Below are 16,625 nucleotides of genomic sequence, written 5' to 3' on the forward strand. Positions count from 1 at the left end.
GTGTCTCCTCAGTGGACATGAAGGCACCGCAACAGTGCCCTTCATTACCAAGACAAACCCACATTCTTGGATCTAACAGCCAAACCTGAAAAGAAAAAATGAAAAAGGAAATTTTCTGCTTTTTAGGCAAGTTTTAAATAAATGGGAAATCTTTTATTTAGGGTTTGGTGGAGGAGTCACACACTTCTGCACTCCATCGAATCAAAATAAAAAGCGATGGTGTTTACTAGTGCTGGTGTGAGCGTAGTGGTGGGTTACGCCCTCCCCTTCCCTTCCTGCTAACTAGCATAATACTCCTATGTACAGAGCGTAAGGTTTGTATCTAGTGGAGGAACAATGAAAATTTTTAACCATAATTAAAGAAAAAGCATTAGTAAGTAATCTCATCATGCAAGGTAGAACATCTAGTTAATAGTAATCAAACAAGCCATTATATTTACTCTTATCTATCATATTTTTCTTTACTCACATCAGACGTTTGGCAATAATTCAGAAGTGTATTTAATACAGTTCTGTTAAAAATAAGTAGACTAGCCTGCATTGCCAAACATTCAAAAGCTATGTTAGTAGTTACTATTGGGACAATAGTCTAGTATTGTAAATATTAGTTGTATACCATTATGAAATCTTATTGATGTTTGCCTTACAGTATTTTTCCACATTACTGAAGTGAATATCACCTAAAAATTAATGATCAGCAAAAATTCTTTTGTACCATATGAATGTGATGAACTGTAGCTATGAATGTTACTGACCAATTTCAATCAACAAAGTTAAAATCCTACAAATAAGAAATTTTCTTTCTTTTTTTATATCTAATCTATCTAACCATTTTGTAACACATTTGAAAAGACTAATCATCAACACTTAGTATAATACTTTTTTTTTAGCATTTTAAAAAGTAAAAATGAAATTCACGATTAAACAAAAATAGTAAAAGCATTAAAAAATTATTGAATCTTAGGCCTTTGTATGAAAACAAATATATGAGAAATTTGCCCACTGATTTCACAACAATGGCTGATGATCAGCTGATCAAAATGCCTGCATATGTGAAACGACACAAGAAAATGTATTAAGACTTTCTGCAGTAAATGTAAATTAAGATGACAAATTCGAAGATAATTTGTATTTTTCCTAACCATACAAACCTTAACTATTTACAAGGGGTATTACTTTTAGCGTAGCTGAAATGGCGAGCCATTAGAATTTAACGAGGGTGTATTACCCCCGCGCTAGTTAGCGGGGGGGTAGGGGAGTGGTAGCTAGCTACCCCTCCTCCCCCTCACACACAGGTGAATACTCACTTTCACTTAGAGGTAGGACTTGTCTTGGGGGACAGGGCTGGCGGGCAAATATGTGTAAATAGCTAAGGTTTGTATGGTTAGGAAAAATACAAATTATCTTCGAATTTGTCATTTGTTCCGTAACCGAAATACAAACCACGCTATTTACAAGGGGTGACTTATCCCTTAGGAAGAGTGGAAAGTCCCCAGCCATACTGGCTTTGGCTTTACCCGGGGACTCAGAATCCGAGTGAGTCGCACTCGAGAAAAGGAGTCCCTGCACCTCACAAGTTCCTTGCTCCGCAAGGAACCATGTGGCCTACGTAAGCTTGTGTGTGAAGGAAGAAGTGTGACTCGTCCTAGGCAGTTGACCTGGAGTTCCAGAAGGAACTCTGGGTTAGGACGTTCCCAATACCACCTCGTCAGGGTATGGGGGATGCGACAGTATTGACTCAATACTCGGAACACAAGGAAGCATGGTTTACCTGCAGAGGTTCGAGGTCAGCTATGCAGAGACCAGGATGCTGCTTCCCCGTAGAGGGGATGATGAAGAAAGAAGTAAGGGCCAGACATACTTCTTTCGTTCATGCAGACTAAAACCTGATAACAATGCCCTCAACCTTCTGCTACCTGTCCAAAAGGGAGCCTGAGGTTAGACCAGCTGTTGTGTAGCCACCACAGAGCGATAGAAAACGTATCGAGACTCCTGTGGGTCACGCCCTGCAGGAAGCGGGCTGCGAAGGTCATCAGACGCTTCCAGACTCCAGCTTGTAGCACCTGCGTCACAGAGTAGGATTACTCGAAGGCGAGGGACGTTGCGATGTATCCAACATCGTGCTGTAGGGCGACGTGACGGGGGAGGGTCTGAAGACAGGACGAGATGAATGTCCTTGAGTCCGGGCTGAAGAGGTATACTGGTGACTCTCCCCCCATGTCCTCCTTGTGTTCCCAAATCGGCTGCAACTGAGGACAAACTGCAGCTGTTCCAAGCACTAACCTCTCTATTCCTTACTGGCAAGAAAGAGAAGGTCTTGGGACATCAGACACAGAATGGAGACTCGAAATCTTGAATGAATCGGACCGAAGGGCCGGGACCCTCAGATTCTGAGTCTAGCCAACAACTCAGGAGCGAGCCTGAATGTTGCCTTCCCCTCTTCCTTAGAAAGGGGGGAGTAGTAAGAGACCAAGAAGATTGCTTACACACTGGCCGTGGCCAGAGTGAGCAGAAGACCCAAGGCGGAATACAATCCGAGGCCTGTCGTAAAAGGGTCTTGAGAAGATCTCTTAAAGGACTAAAAGTCCAAGCCATGCTCCAAGTTGGAGGTCTTCCTCCGACTAGGGCAGGGACGATCGTAGCTTCGCATGAGCGAGGATAGATCCAGCGGGCAGGAAAAAGTTATTCCTTTAAGCCTGAGGGTCAGGGAAAGGCTGAGCGACAGGCTTCATTGCCGAGAGCGGAAAGGAGTTTCCTCCCGCCGAAAGGCAATAAGACCGTTATTGCTGGAGAAGAGGCCTCAAGGGAAGAGGTATATCTCCCACGGCACCAACCACCTTAGACTCTTCACTTTGCCTGGGAGACCCCTGTGGATGACTATCGCAGATGACGCGACCTCCGTACCGCGACTGTAGCGGGTTGTCTCTTCTAGAGGAGGAAGCGTAGTGTCTCCAGGCATGAAGCCGAAGCGACGCCCCGGTTCGGGAGAGATGTCGCAGTGTGGTTGCTTGAGTAGTCTGCGCCGTGGGAGAAGCTCTCCCGGGAGTTCCGTCAGGGGAAGCAGAGGGTCCAGAAACCGTTCTGCGCGTAGTCCCAGTGGAGCTCTCCCATTGAAAGGTTGACAGACAACCTGGTCTTGTTGAGGCCCATTGTCCGCAGACAAAAAGGAGGGAAGACGCAGGCGTCGAAGTTGTCCCACCATCACCGGAATGCATCTTGCCAGTGTCTCGGGGTCTGAGACTGGGGGGAAGACTAGCGGAAGCTTGAGGTTCCAAGCTGTCGCGATCAGGTCCCCCAGACCAGCACTTGCTGGTTACCCAAGGTCAAAGACCCCTAGGTACACTCTCTCTATGAGGCTCTGCTCGGATAGTCTGAGAGAAACATTCCCCTGCCTGGAATGAGAGAGCCGATGGTGGTATTGAGAGAATCTCAATCATCCCGGTATCTCTACTGCAAGATGTGAAGGTGTGAAAATGCGTCCCCTGCTGGTTAGAATGAAGTCGACGCGCAACGGGGAGACTCGGCAGGAGCTGTAGGATCTGAAGAGGGGCCAGACTAAGGCCCTAAGCCTGCCTGAATGATGGAAAGGTATCCTTCAGGTCTTGACCATAGGCCTGGACCGGAACATGCCCCCCCCCCTTTCCTTTGACGAGTCCGAGAACCGCATCAAGAATGTGGGAAAGGACGAGAATATCCACTACCATCAAGAGGCTCCATAGGTCAACACCCATTGCAGGTCTAATAGTTCCGCTGGTCCCATAGGGCCAGGGAGTCCGGTTAAACATTGCCTGAAGCCACCGGAACTTGGATCGCCCCACATGGAACTTATCCTGAGGCGACCGTTCGGACTATAGACGGGTCAATGAGGAAAGAAGAACTAGGAAACGTTCCAAAGTAGGGCTGAAAGCTCTGTTTGACTGAGAACAGGTACTGCGACTCTCCTCAGTCTTGCCACAGTCAACCGAAAGGAAGGCTCGGAGGATGTGGTAACAGAATCTGGCGTCCCCAGGTGGTCACCCATCCAAGTACCGACGTTGCTTAACCTCGCTGGATGGACGAGAAGCGGGGTTTCCAATGTGGTAAGGCGGTTGACTCAATATCATGGCCAGATACTCCAGATGTTGAGGCAGAGGAAGAGAAGGCTCCAAGCAAAATACCATGAGCCCACACTCATGGTAAGCATCCGGAAGCTTGTCCCGGCGCTGAAGAAGGTCGAAACCCGAGCCTACCGGAGTTGACCAGCCCTCCAAACAGCAGAGGAGGCGGAAGCCTGCACCTGAGCGGCCAAGAGGAAGGCAGGGAGAGTTCTCTGGGGAAACAAACCTGCTATGCCACGGCGGGATAGCCACACTGCATCATAAGCAGGAATACTTGCAGTCTAGGCTGAATTCGACGAGCACCCTGGAAGATGGATGGAATGGAAACTGAAAGTACCCGTCCTTCCGATCTAGGATTTAAGGAGTCCTGTCGCCTCGTTACCAGTCTGATCGATTCTGCTGGCCGAAGTTTGTTCGACAAACTTGATCGGGGCTGAGAGGTCGACTATGGACATCCCCTCTCAGATCCTTCCTTACAAGAAAGGATCGACTGAGGGGGCCGGGGGTGAAGCCGTCGATGATCCTAAGGAAGACCTTCGCCTAAGGTATGGATCATTCTGCCCAACCGGGCAACTCTGCTGACGCTATGGCATAGAGGTTCAGAGACACTGAATTCGCTGACAGAGACGGCAGGCGCGATATCCTTGGCTACTCACAGAGAATATGCGGGAATGGGCATCGGGAAGCTGTCATTCGGATGAGTAACCTTAAGCATCCTCCCAGCGAAAAACCTGCAATCCTAGAGTTCGTGAACTCCTTTTAGGACTATGCCCCCCCCCGGGGGAGTCTCCCGTGCCATCTGTTCCTGACAGGAGAAAACTGCAATTGGACACCTTGTCCCAGTTGTCGTAGCCGATAACTTAGGCCGACGTGGTTGAAAGAAAAGGCGCTGGAGACCTGCAGAGTCTGGAAGAAAGCGCCTTGGAGGAGTGAAACCGGAAGTCGATTTACTCCGCACAGCAGCTGTCTAAGTCTCTGTCCTTGGGTACAAACAAACTCTTCTCAAGGATGGACGGGTGTCTGAGGTCGTCGACCTCCACAGATGAGACACCCGAAGGAAGCCCTCAGTCAGCGCGTCCAGATGGTACAACATCGAGCTTGTCCGTAAGTTAGATACTTAACGACGAAAGGCCAAGGTGCCTGAGCTTGAGAGGAGGAAAGTACCCTTGATCTTCCTGTAGCTTCCTTGAACCAAACCTCGGGCCGTAACCGAGGAGGGAGAGAACCTGGTAAGCTCCCAGAGGAAGAGGTAAGCAGTCACCCCTTGTCCGATGGAGAAATCTCGAACGGAAAGTCCCCCCCGCCAAAAATCCTTCCAGGGAATGACAGGGAAGGGCTAACCCAGGTTCAGGAATAGAGGAGTGTTGCTCAGATCTCCCTTAAGTTTCTCCTATTCTTGCAAGTGCCATGCTCTGTGTTTACGGGGTGAGACAGTGTTCTGGAAATACGCCCCAGAAGAACTCGCCAGGCTGGTCATGCTGCGAAAACCCCATTGGGAATCTTGGTCGCAATTGCCCTGGAGCTCGCGCGACGGGAATTCCTGGTGGTCGGCGGGCGATAACCCATAGATGAGCAATGGATACTGCAAGAAATAAGCCGACATTTGTGCGAAGAAACAATGTAGGTTCGCGCGACGGAACACCATCCGTCTGCGCGATGGAAAAAAACCGTTGGTTCGCGCGTGGGCGAACATTGGAGAGCATGAGCGTAGACGTGCAGGCACGTGGGCGTGTGGGCGCGCAGGCGAGTGGTCGCGCGGTTGCACGGGCGAGCGGTCGCGCGGTTGCACGGGCGAGCGGTCGCGCGTTGCACGGGCGAGCGGTCGCGCGTTGCACGGGCGAGCGGTCGCGCGTTGCACGGGCGAGCGGTCGCGCGTTGCACGGGCGAGCGGTCGCGCGGTTGCACGGGCGAGCGGTCGCGCGGTTGCACGGGCGAGCGGTCGCGCGGTTGCACGGGCGAGCGGTCGCGCGGTTGCACGGGCGAGCGGTCGCGCGGTTGCACGGGCGAGCGGTCGCGCGGTTGCACGGGCGAGCGGTCGCGCGGTTGCACGGGCGAGCGGTCGCGCGGTTGCACGGGCGAGCGGTCGCGCAGTTGCACGGGCGAGCGGTCGTGAGGGTGGGCAGGTGGATGAGAGCGAGTCCGAGGCGGCGAACGCAAGCGTTAGCGCGATGGCGAGGAAACGCGCTGCCGCGTGGGCGAGGAGGACTGCTGGCGATATGGATCAACAAGCGATCGGTGGTGAGCTGGTGAGCGCTAACGCGCAGGTTGGCGATAGCGCGTTGTGATATGCCGACGCGATGGTCGAGCAGTATGCGCAGGTGAGCGATCGTGCGATGGCGAGCAGTATGCGCAGGTGAGCGATCGTGCGATGGCGAGCAGTATGCGAAGGTGAGCGATCGCGAGCAGTGATCAGTATGCGCAGGGTCGCGCGATGGTGATCAGTATGCGCAGGGTCGCGTGATGGTGATCAGCATGCCAGGGTCGCGCGATGGCGATCAGCATGCGCAGGTTAGCGGTCGCGCGATGGCGAACAGCATCTGCAGGTGGGCGATCGCGTGATGGCGAACAGCATACGCAGTTGAGGGTCGCGCGATGGTGATCAGCATGCGCAGGGTTGAGCGATGGTGATCAGCATCCGCAGGTGTGTGGTCGCGCGATGGCGATCAGCATCTGCAGTTGAGGGTCGTGCGATGGCGATCAGCATCCGCAGTTGAGGGTCGCGCAATGGTGATCAGCATCCGCCGGTGAGGGTCGCGCGATGGCGATCAGCATCCGCCGTTGAGGGTCGCGCGATGGCGATCAGCATCCGCAGTTGAGGGTCGCGCGATGGTGATCAGCATCTGCAGTTGATGGTCGCGCGATGGCGATCAGCATCCGCAGTTGAGGGTCGCGCGATGGCGATCAGCATCCGCAGTTGAGGATTGTGCAATGGCCATCAGCATCCGCAGTTGAGGGTCGCGCGATGGCGATCAGCATCCGCAGTTGAGGGTCGCGCGATGGCGATCAGCATGCGCAGGTGAGATAGTAGCTGGCGAACCATGTTCCTTCAGAAGTGTTGGAGAACGTTGGCGTGCCGGCTGTAACACACGTGGGCGATCCGGAGATCGCTGGCGGGCTGATGATCGCTGTCGAGCTGATGATCGCTGGCGAGCTGATGATCGCTGACGAGCAGAAGGCTACGCGTGGAAGCCTGCGCAAAGAAGAAGAGTCCTTGACCCCGACCTGAACCGAAGTTCTAGATCGCGAGGGCGAACGTGGGCGCACAACAGGAACCAACAGGAACCGCAGGGAAGATCATCTTGAAAGCGCTGACGAACAGGAGAGCGCTGATGAGCAGAAGGGCGCGCAGGGAAACCCTGACACGCAAGGGAAGAACCCCCGTGGGGGCAACCCTTTGCCCCGAAGGGATCGTTGTCCGCCGGGCAGACCGTTGTCCGTCGGGCAGACCGTTGTCCGTCGGGCAGACCGTTGTCCGTCGGGCAGACCGTTGTCCGTCGGGCAGACCGTTGTCCGTCGGGCAGACCGTTGTCCGTCGGGAAGACCGTTGCCCGTCGGAAGACGAGATCAGACTGCTGTCCATCTGCACCAAGGCGGAAGATCGAGAAAAAGGAGTTGTAGGCTGCAAACGGAGATCCAAAAAGGCGCCTCAAGCACCCTTATAGGGAGATGAGAGGCCCTTACGACGAGGCGGACGGTGGGCCTTACGGCGAGGGAGGCCAACAGCAACAGCAACAGATGAAACCTCCGAAGAGGAGTCTCTATGAGTGTACTCTCTCGCGAACGAAAGAGAAACACTTCGTGGAAGAGACTGGTCAGCCAGTGACCTAAAAGGAGCAATCCTCCGAAGAGGAGCTCCTGCAGTTGCCCAGCCCCTTGAGCGAAACTGCAGGTGCGACCGCTCAGCACCAAGAGCATAGTCGCACGAAAAAAAAAAAGGCAAGAGAAGAACCCCCCAAAAGGGGAAAAACTCAAGCCTGGACAGGAAAAAACTTCCCTCGGAAGGAAAGTTATCCGCCCAAGGAGGCAAGCCTCCTGACTGTTCTAAAATGAACTGGAGAGCTGTCCGTCGACACGGGAGTACTACCAGTAGAAGGAGACACGCCCCTGACGAAAATACAAGGGGGGAGGCAGCAACAGCCGAATCCCCAGGACTCAACCAGACAGCTCACACCGTTGCTATATTACAGAAACGAACTAGATCGGTAACTGTAAAAAAATAATATTAGTACACATTCATTCCCCCGGGGAAGGCTCCGAAAAGGAATCCCGAGGGAAAGGAACAAGAATTACACAACAGGCTCGTGCCCTCACAACCACTTACACTCGCGGAAGGAGAGCTGTAACCAAAACAGAATTATAACAATTATAATTATGTAATTATGTAATTTAAAAATGAATGAACACTAAAGAAAGAACGAAAACCCCGAAAGGAATCGTTCTACAAGCTGAAAAAAAAAAAAACAACTACAATTAGATTCATAACTAATTGATACAAACGTACGGCGTAGCAACCCTCCACACGGAAAGGAAGCTAGGCTACAAGGGCGTAGTAACACGTAGTAAAAGGGTGAACGACCTCAAGAGAGAGAGAGAGAGAAAGACATAAGTCAAACTCGATCGCCACCCATAAAATACGCCGTGGTGGCCTAACTGCCGAGGCCTCCACGTAGATATTGTACACTACACACACACATCTGAAAAGGAAACTTACTTATTTCTATACTCAAATATATATACAAACATGAAAACATGTTTACATATATATTGAGTAAATGAAAAGTAAGCGATTAAGTAAAGACAAAACAGACAATGGCTGCCAAGCGAGGACCAAGACAGAGACGTCTGTCACAGTCCGAGCCAAAAGTTAAAGTGAGTATTCACCTGTGTGTGAGGGGGAGGAGGGGTAGCTAGCTACCACTCCCCTACCCCCCCGCTAACTAGCGCGGGGGTAATACACCCTCGTTAAATTCTAATGGCTCGCCATTTCAGCTATGCTAAAAGTAATACCCCTTGTAAATAGCGTGGTTTGTATTTCGGTTACGGAACAAATTTAATATTTCATTGCTGTGATGTGTACATTAATTTCTAATTATTTCAAAGTACCCTTTAATTAATATTACAGATTTTTACTCAATACTTTAAAATACATCATAAGATTAATCTAGTTTATATACCTTCCAGCCTCCCACTGCTCATTGAAGTCTTTGTTGACACCATCAAGTTCTTCACCCAGATCAAGAAGGGGCTTCACCCTTTCAACATAGGAGTACAGATAGTCCAAGAGAACATGAAGATATTCCCTGTATTGAGTTGTCTTTTTATCCTTTGCAATCTCATATAATCGATCAAACAATGTTAAATAGCTGATGTAATCAATCTTCTCTAAACCTGGAAACAGAAAGGGTTTATTAAACTTCTAATATACGAAAGAATTCATTACAAGATAGATGGGAATCTACTGTAAAAATGGGTTTATGTGACTCGGTAAACAGAATAAAGGACCTAAACAAAATACAAACCAGTAAGTCCTCAAAGGTCATTCAACATTATCATAGAAAGAAAAAAGGAAAAGAATAGAAGGAAAAATTTTCTATAACATAACATCTTAACCTTCTGGTGGTAGAGCTATAAAGAATTTATTCAGCTTCCTAATGCAATTTTCAGTTTCTATTTATCTTTAATCCTTTGTGATTTACACTACAAATCATCAACATAAGAAGGTTAACACATGACGAAAAAAATTTTTATCACAGCCAGGATCACCAGATGGTTAAAAAAAATTTCAAGATTTCCAAATTTTGTTGGTATTAAAATCTAAAATTATGTGCGTTGCATATTTTAGCTTCAATAACTACTTTTGTTTAATTACTTTCATTCTGTAATTTTCATTTGTTAATTTACCTTTCAAAAATTTTAAAACTTTTTTATTCTCCATCCGAAGAGGCACTTTGAAAAGTGTGTGAAAGCTCCTGCTATTTTTAAATATAAAACGCATATAATTTTGGATTTTAATACCCAAGATCAACAGACACGGCATGGTGTTATATATGTATATATTTATGTTCCCGTCCTCCATGCGTCCATCATTTGGAACTTGGAAGAGAAATTAACTCGTCTGAACCAGGAGCAGCAAGAGGAATCAAGTAGATTGATTAAAAGTTTCCCTGAGATTGTCTCGGACGTTCCAAAACGAACCAACTTGACGACGTATGAGATACACCTCAAAACCACGGAAAGACTGTTTAAACAACGCGCTTATTGACTGTTGCCGTATCACAGAGAAGTCATGAGAAAAGAAGTGAACTATTTGTTACAAAACGGATTAGCCGAACAAAGTTCTAGCCCTTACAGTTCTCCATGCTTGCTCATGAAGAAACCAGACGGATCTTTCAGGATGTGTATGGACTACCGAAAGTTGAATTTGATCAGTGTGGCCGATAATTAGCCATTGCCACTCATAGACCAACTACTCGACAATATCAGACAAGTGAGGTTCATCTCTAAGATTGACTTGTTAAAAGGCTATTTCCAAATTCCTTTGGACGACAACACAAAATTATCAGCTTTTATAACCTCATTTGGGATATATCAATACACCGTCTTACCATTTGGTCTAATGAACGCCCCAGGTACCTTTCAACAAGTGAAGGATAACCTTCTATGACTGAAGGAGTAGGCGTATATCTCAACGATTCTGTGATATATTCATCGACATGGGAAGAACATCTCCAAATCCTGAAGAAATAGACAGAGGGAACAAGTTCCCAAGACCTGTGCTGCCTCGCCAAACATATAGGCTAACTGGAAAGTGAAAACAGTCACCCTAGGACAACGATAAAACACTATCCAACTCCCAGAGCGACCTTGAGGACTGCAGCTCGCTGCTGAGACGAGTCGACAGCCTGGGAGGATGGGCAGCCTCACTAAACTATTAAGTTTAAGTGAAAGAAGGGGATGGTGCACAAGTGAAAAATACCAGGCATGGCTGACGGCCAGGGTGGAACTAGCCTGGGTCAATGCTGATAAAAAACACAAGGAACACCATAAAAGGTATTGGGATACCCATAATCATACCACACTGTAAAAGAATGTAAAACATATTCCTACAATAATATGACCAGATAACTAAGCATTTCTGAGCGATTTGGAAACATGATGCAATAGTGCCTACCGCATGCTAGTCACAGAACAATAAAAGCATGCAAATCGAAAAATAAATGGGGTGGAGACGCGAAATAATAAGGTGAAGACTTATATGAATGGACATTTTTTCCAGTAATTATTTATAGTATGGAGATAATTCAGTTTTTGATATTTTGTGATTGAATTACACCAAAAGAGCAGCTCTATATAACTTGCATGGCATTGTTAGTGGGTGGTAGATGGGAAGAGTTAGCGTCACTTGGAGGGAGGGGGAGAGAAAGCGACACAGTTAAGTTTCAGAAAATACTTCCTGTATGCTTTGTCATGTAGGCCAACATATAAATACACATAAATAACCCACTCACAACCAGAAATAAAGACTAGAATCCCAAGTGTCTCTGTTAATGGTGGGGTGCAAGTTGACGAGAGATACATCTCTATACTGTGGGTTGTAAGTGGGTTTAGAGTTATGCCTCACGTACGGACTGTTGCCATTGGCTAAAGAGTGGTGTGATTATGCACGGTAACAAAAACACACTAAATTGGCCAATAAACAGTCAGAAGTGAAGACTAGAATTCCAAAGTCTTCATTGGTTCGCTGAAAATGAAAAAAATGGAGAAGGGGGGGGGGTAAAATAAAAAAGGGGAGGAGATTATTTAGTGAGAAATCCTTAGGTATAATATACGATTATGTGCTGTACACTTTAGTAGGAGAAACGAATATTTCTAACTTCCATAGGTCTTAAAATTGTAAACAACATATTTTGACATCAGCGTGAGTCGTACTAGGCATGTTTTGACATCAAACGATATCATCATAGTGAAAGGGTTAAGGGATTCAGCAACCCCAGATCTACATTCAGATGGAATTGATACTAAGAGAGTTGCCTCATCTCCATATGCAATAAGCTTGTTTTCTAGGCCAAATCACATGCAATGTATACATACAGTACAGTAGTATGAAAAGTAATGGGACCAGAACATTACCCTGAGAACACCAGATATTGCATTCATATACCCACTACGGTGCCCATCAACAACAACTATTTGCAATCATTTATTTAAAAATTTAACAATGATACTAAGAAAAGACCCACCTACTCCCAACTGTATCAGTTTGAAAAAAATTGCCTCATGATTAACAAGGTCAAAGGCAGCACTGAAATCAAGCTCAATCTTACAAACTTCCTGACCACAATCAAGGGATTTCTGTATAACATAGGATATTGTAAGGGCATCACAAGCTCTATGACCTTTGTTAAAAGCCAAATGAAAAACTGCCTCCTTAATTGGGACTAAATCTAGCAAGGGTTTGCCTCTCAAAATAGCAAAAGGGAATCATGTTTTATCATTTGTGCTACTCAGGTCTGCTACCATTTCCTAGCAATGGCACTAGTATTTGAGGAAACAAGACCCCACTAGATGTGAAGTTGAATACAGATTACTGAAGCCCCAATACTTCTCCAGCTGCATTACACAAGATTTATGGGGTCTCCTGCCAACTCTGCCCCAAAAAAGAAGGGCAAGAAGTCCTAAGATCTCCAGATTAAGTTTCCAGGGATACTGTACAAATATCTACTCCTAGAGTAAGGTGATCTATAAAAATTGTTACTGCCTCCATTACTATATAACATATGACAGTGTGAGAGAGAGTGGAGCTACCAAACATCCTTAGGGTCACTGGTGGCATCTTAAACTTACATCTCATACCAGTTAAGTTGGGAAAAGGTAAAAGTCCCTAATACGTGCCAACATAAGATTAAAAATATACCAAAATCAGATTAGAAAAGCCAAATAGGAAAGCATCTCTCATCTTCAAAATTTTATTAGCAACAAAGACACGACTCAGACAAGTAATCAGTCTGTTTTCTCAGTTTATCATCTTCAGATCAGAAGAGAAAGAACAACACTTCAAATTAGGGAGTCCACTTTAAAGGTTTAAGATTTAAAGGCCACTCAAGAATGACAGAGTTATTGCTCTGACAAACAGGACAATGCCTTAGAGACTGATCACATAATCAGTGCCCAAGCCTCCTCTCCACCCAAACTAGGACCAGGAAGGGCCAAGTATTGCCTGCTGGTAGACCTATAGGCTCCCCAAAACCCCCATCCTTAGCTCACAAGAATGGTGAGGGTGGAAACACAACAAGAAACTATCAAGCTTGAGTGGGACTTGAACCCCAGTCTGGCGAGCGCGGGCAGGGATGCTCCCAATAAGCCACCACAACTTAGTCATCTTTTTACAAAGGTACACTACACTTGGGGTTTACATGGTCTGTGTCCTCACAGAAACAAAATTCACTTTCCCCCATCCTTACTTTTTGGTGCACTTCCACTTATAAGCAAAAAACACAGGCAAAAAATATAAACCCACACTAATCACAAATAGACATAAAAGAATCCAATAGTAAAGGGAAGACTAAAGCCAAATACAAAAGGGGCTACAGAATTCTGTGACAGGAGAGTGGATGGGTCTTCGCCCTCGTGCTATCTGTCATTAACCAACTACCTCAACGATTCAATGGATGTTCCAGTGTCGCTGAAAACATAACCCCATATAAAAGATAAAAAGGTTTGTATATGCGTAAGGACAAATTACTTTTAAGGAAACTGTGAATCTAAAGTTTTTATTACTTTTTGTCTTTGAAAAGTGGAACTTGCTTACTAGAAATTGCATTTTTTATCATCTTCTGAAAGATAATGTCACAATTCATAATACAAAAAGTTTATTGAGGGGATCACAGGGAAATTCCCTGCTAACTCTTACCATAAATTTCATCTTTTTTAAATGCTCACTTTACATTTATTTCTTAATAACCAGTTTATCCAAAGCCTGAATAAAATAAAAGTAAAAATTGAATAAATTTTAATTTTACAAGATGACATGAGGGAAAGGGATGAAAATTAAGAGGTAAGAATGAAAAAATTATACATGGGTTATTGGTAGTATCTTATGGAGAGGTGATGCTGCTGTAACTGACCTACTGACTTAACTGAAAAAATAAACATGAAAGAAACTTTATCTGTTTCCTATAGTAAATTAATTGTCCTACCTTTGATGTTTAGATATTTATTATAGCATTCATGCAAGTCCAAGTATTTGCCATATCCTTCTTCATCTGTAAAATCTACCATAACAAGATTTTCATCATTAGCTTCTCGTTGCTTGTTGATTTCTTCAAATTCTACACTCATGGGAACACTTATCTGGAAGGAAATTATCAAACAGAATTAGTCAGTACAGTACATGATCCAGAAATCTAAAAAAGATGACGATTAAAGATAAATATTCTAAAATTTATCTTGCCATTAAATCAGAAAAAACAAGTACCCTATACTGCACTGTAGCAAAGTTCTATCAAACTTGAGGGTAAAGATATAACTTGTTATAAAATGAAACTTGTAATCCCTCAACATGACAAAAATTACTGTTTCTTGACATACTGTATTTCAGTCTTGGATAATTTTTAATACACTGAGGACATCATAAATTTCTGTTCACATCAATGCAATCTGAGGAGGTATCTGCAACTCCATGATGCCTTGACCACATATAAAGGTGTTAATCGTATCTCAATGGTGTTTATAATTTTACTATAGTATGCATTAACCATAGATTAATACAGTTACCGTACTTAATCAACTATGTTGTCTGGTAAATGTTCTTTTTATCACAAAGGGATATTACTAAACTTGCCACATTAATAGGTGTCAGATGTCTCCTTAGCTTGCCATACAGTATACCCAAATCTATGAAGCAAACTGCACTGCTTACTATAATCATAATAAGTCAAAAAAAACAAAAAAACAAAAATTCATTATATTACCCTCTGACAGCAATACCTTACCCCACATAACTGGTGCCAAGAAACCTGATGGAAGTCGATTTTCAACATTGGTCAGATTTTTGCCCTATAAAGTGACTTAAGCGTTCCTTATACACATACTAAACATGAAAAAGTACTTATAACCTATTGTCATTTTATAAAAACCAGATATCTACATCAATAAGCTTTCATGTGAAGTAAAATACTGCAAAAACATGGATTTTATTTTCTTGATATTCAAGAATGAGCAATATGAAATTGAAATTGATATATGTTGAACAGACATAAAAATTGCATTACTGTACTTGAAATGTAACCCATTCAGATTATCAAAATGGAACCTCATCCCCAACAGTTACATGCATAAAGAAATGATGATCAGTGACAGACAACAACACTATGCATGCCTTCCTGAATCCTCAAACCCACAACAGCCAATTGCCTCAAATTCTAGTTTAGTCCAGCCAATTAGCTCCAAGAAATCAGTAGGGTTGGGAGGCAGGTGCACAGATTACAAGAAACTATAAGAGGGAGTCGGTGAATCCTGTTTCTTATAACAGGGTAAAAGAGACTTTTAGCTATGGTAAGCAGCTCTTCTAGGAGGACACTTCAAAATCAAACCATTGTTCTCTAGTCTTGGATAGTTCTATTGCCTCTGTACCATGGGTTTCCACTGTCTTCAGTTAGAGTTCTCTTGCTTGAGGGTACAATCAGATACACTATTCTATCTTATTTCTTTTTTTCTTCTTATTTTTTGGAATATGTTGGGAAGGCTTAAATGTTCCATCCTCCGACTATATGCGAATTGCCTTAGTATTGGAACTAGTTTGGTGACCTTAGTTCATATTACTTTCTGTCTATCTATATTCTTCTGAATACTGGGAGTCCAGAAGTGAATTCCATATTCTAGATGGGGTCTTCCTAGTGATGTGTACAGCTGTAGTACAGTGTCTTTATTTTTTAATTCAAACTGTCTCTTTATGCAGCCTATTAGTTTCTGTGCTTTCTTTTCAGCTTTTATGCTCTGTTTGGTGAACTTGAAATCCTCGCTGATAATAATACCGAGATCTTCCTCTTGGTCCACACTTTCTATTTCATTACCCAGTAATGAGTAATCTGACTGTGAGTTACTATAACCTATGTGCACGACTTTACATTTCCCACAGTTGAAAGGCATTTGCCATTTTCTGGACCATTCTCATAGCTTTACTAGATCTTCTCTTAAGGCTTCTATGTTTTCTGAGTTCACAGCATTTATGCCTAATTTTGTATCGTCAGCAAATTTGGCTATTCTACTAGTTAATCCTAAATCTATGTTGTTAATGTAGATCAGAAATAGCAATGGGCCAAGGACGGATCCTTGAGGTACTACGCTTGTAAGCTGCCCACTCTGAAGATTCTCCATTGATTACAACTCTCCGTTTTCTGTTTGTTAGCCAATCTTTGATCAATTCAGCTGGCTTGTCAATGATGGCATTAATTTTTTTTTATTATTATTATTATCATTATTATTATTATTATTATTATTTGCTAAGCTAAAACCATAGTTGGAAAAACA

At 44.8% G+C, this 16,625-nt stretch overlaps 1 protein-coding gene across 1 annotated transcript in view; it reads right to left on the minus strand.

Annotated features, from left to right (window-relative positions):
- Nucleotides 1-16,625, minus strand: part of noi (splicing factor 3a subunit 3 noi) — a 68,239-nt gene that overhangs the window by 18,569 nt on the left and 33,045 nt on the right. The window contains exons 3-4 of the mRNA XM_068361034.1: nucleotides 14,294-14,447; nucleotides 9,272-9,485 (exon numbers count right to left, since the gene is read on the minus strand). Of these exons, the coding sequence (XP_068217135.1) occupies nucleotides 9,272-9,485; nucleotides 14,294-14,447 (368 nt within the window). The remainder of the gene's footprint in view (nucleotides 1-9,271; nucleotides 9,486-14,293; nucleotides 14,448-16,625) is intronic.

The sequence above is a fragment of the Palaemon carinicauda genome, chromosome 37, assembly GCF_036898095.1.
Source record: "Palaemon carinicauda isolate YSFRI2023 chromosome 37, ASM3689809v2, whole genome shotgun sequence".
Lineage (NCBI taxonomy): Eukaryota > Metazoa > Arthropoda > Malacostraca > Decapoda > Palaemonidae > Palaemon > Palaemon carinicauda.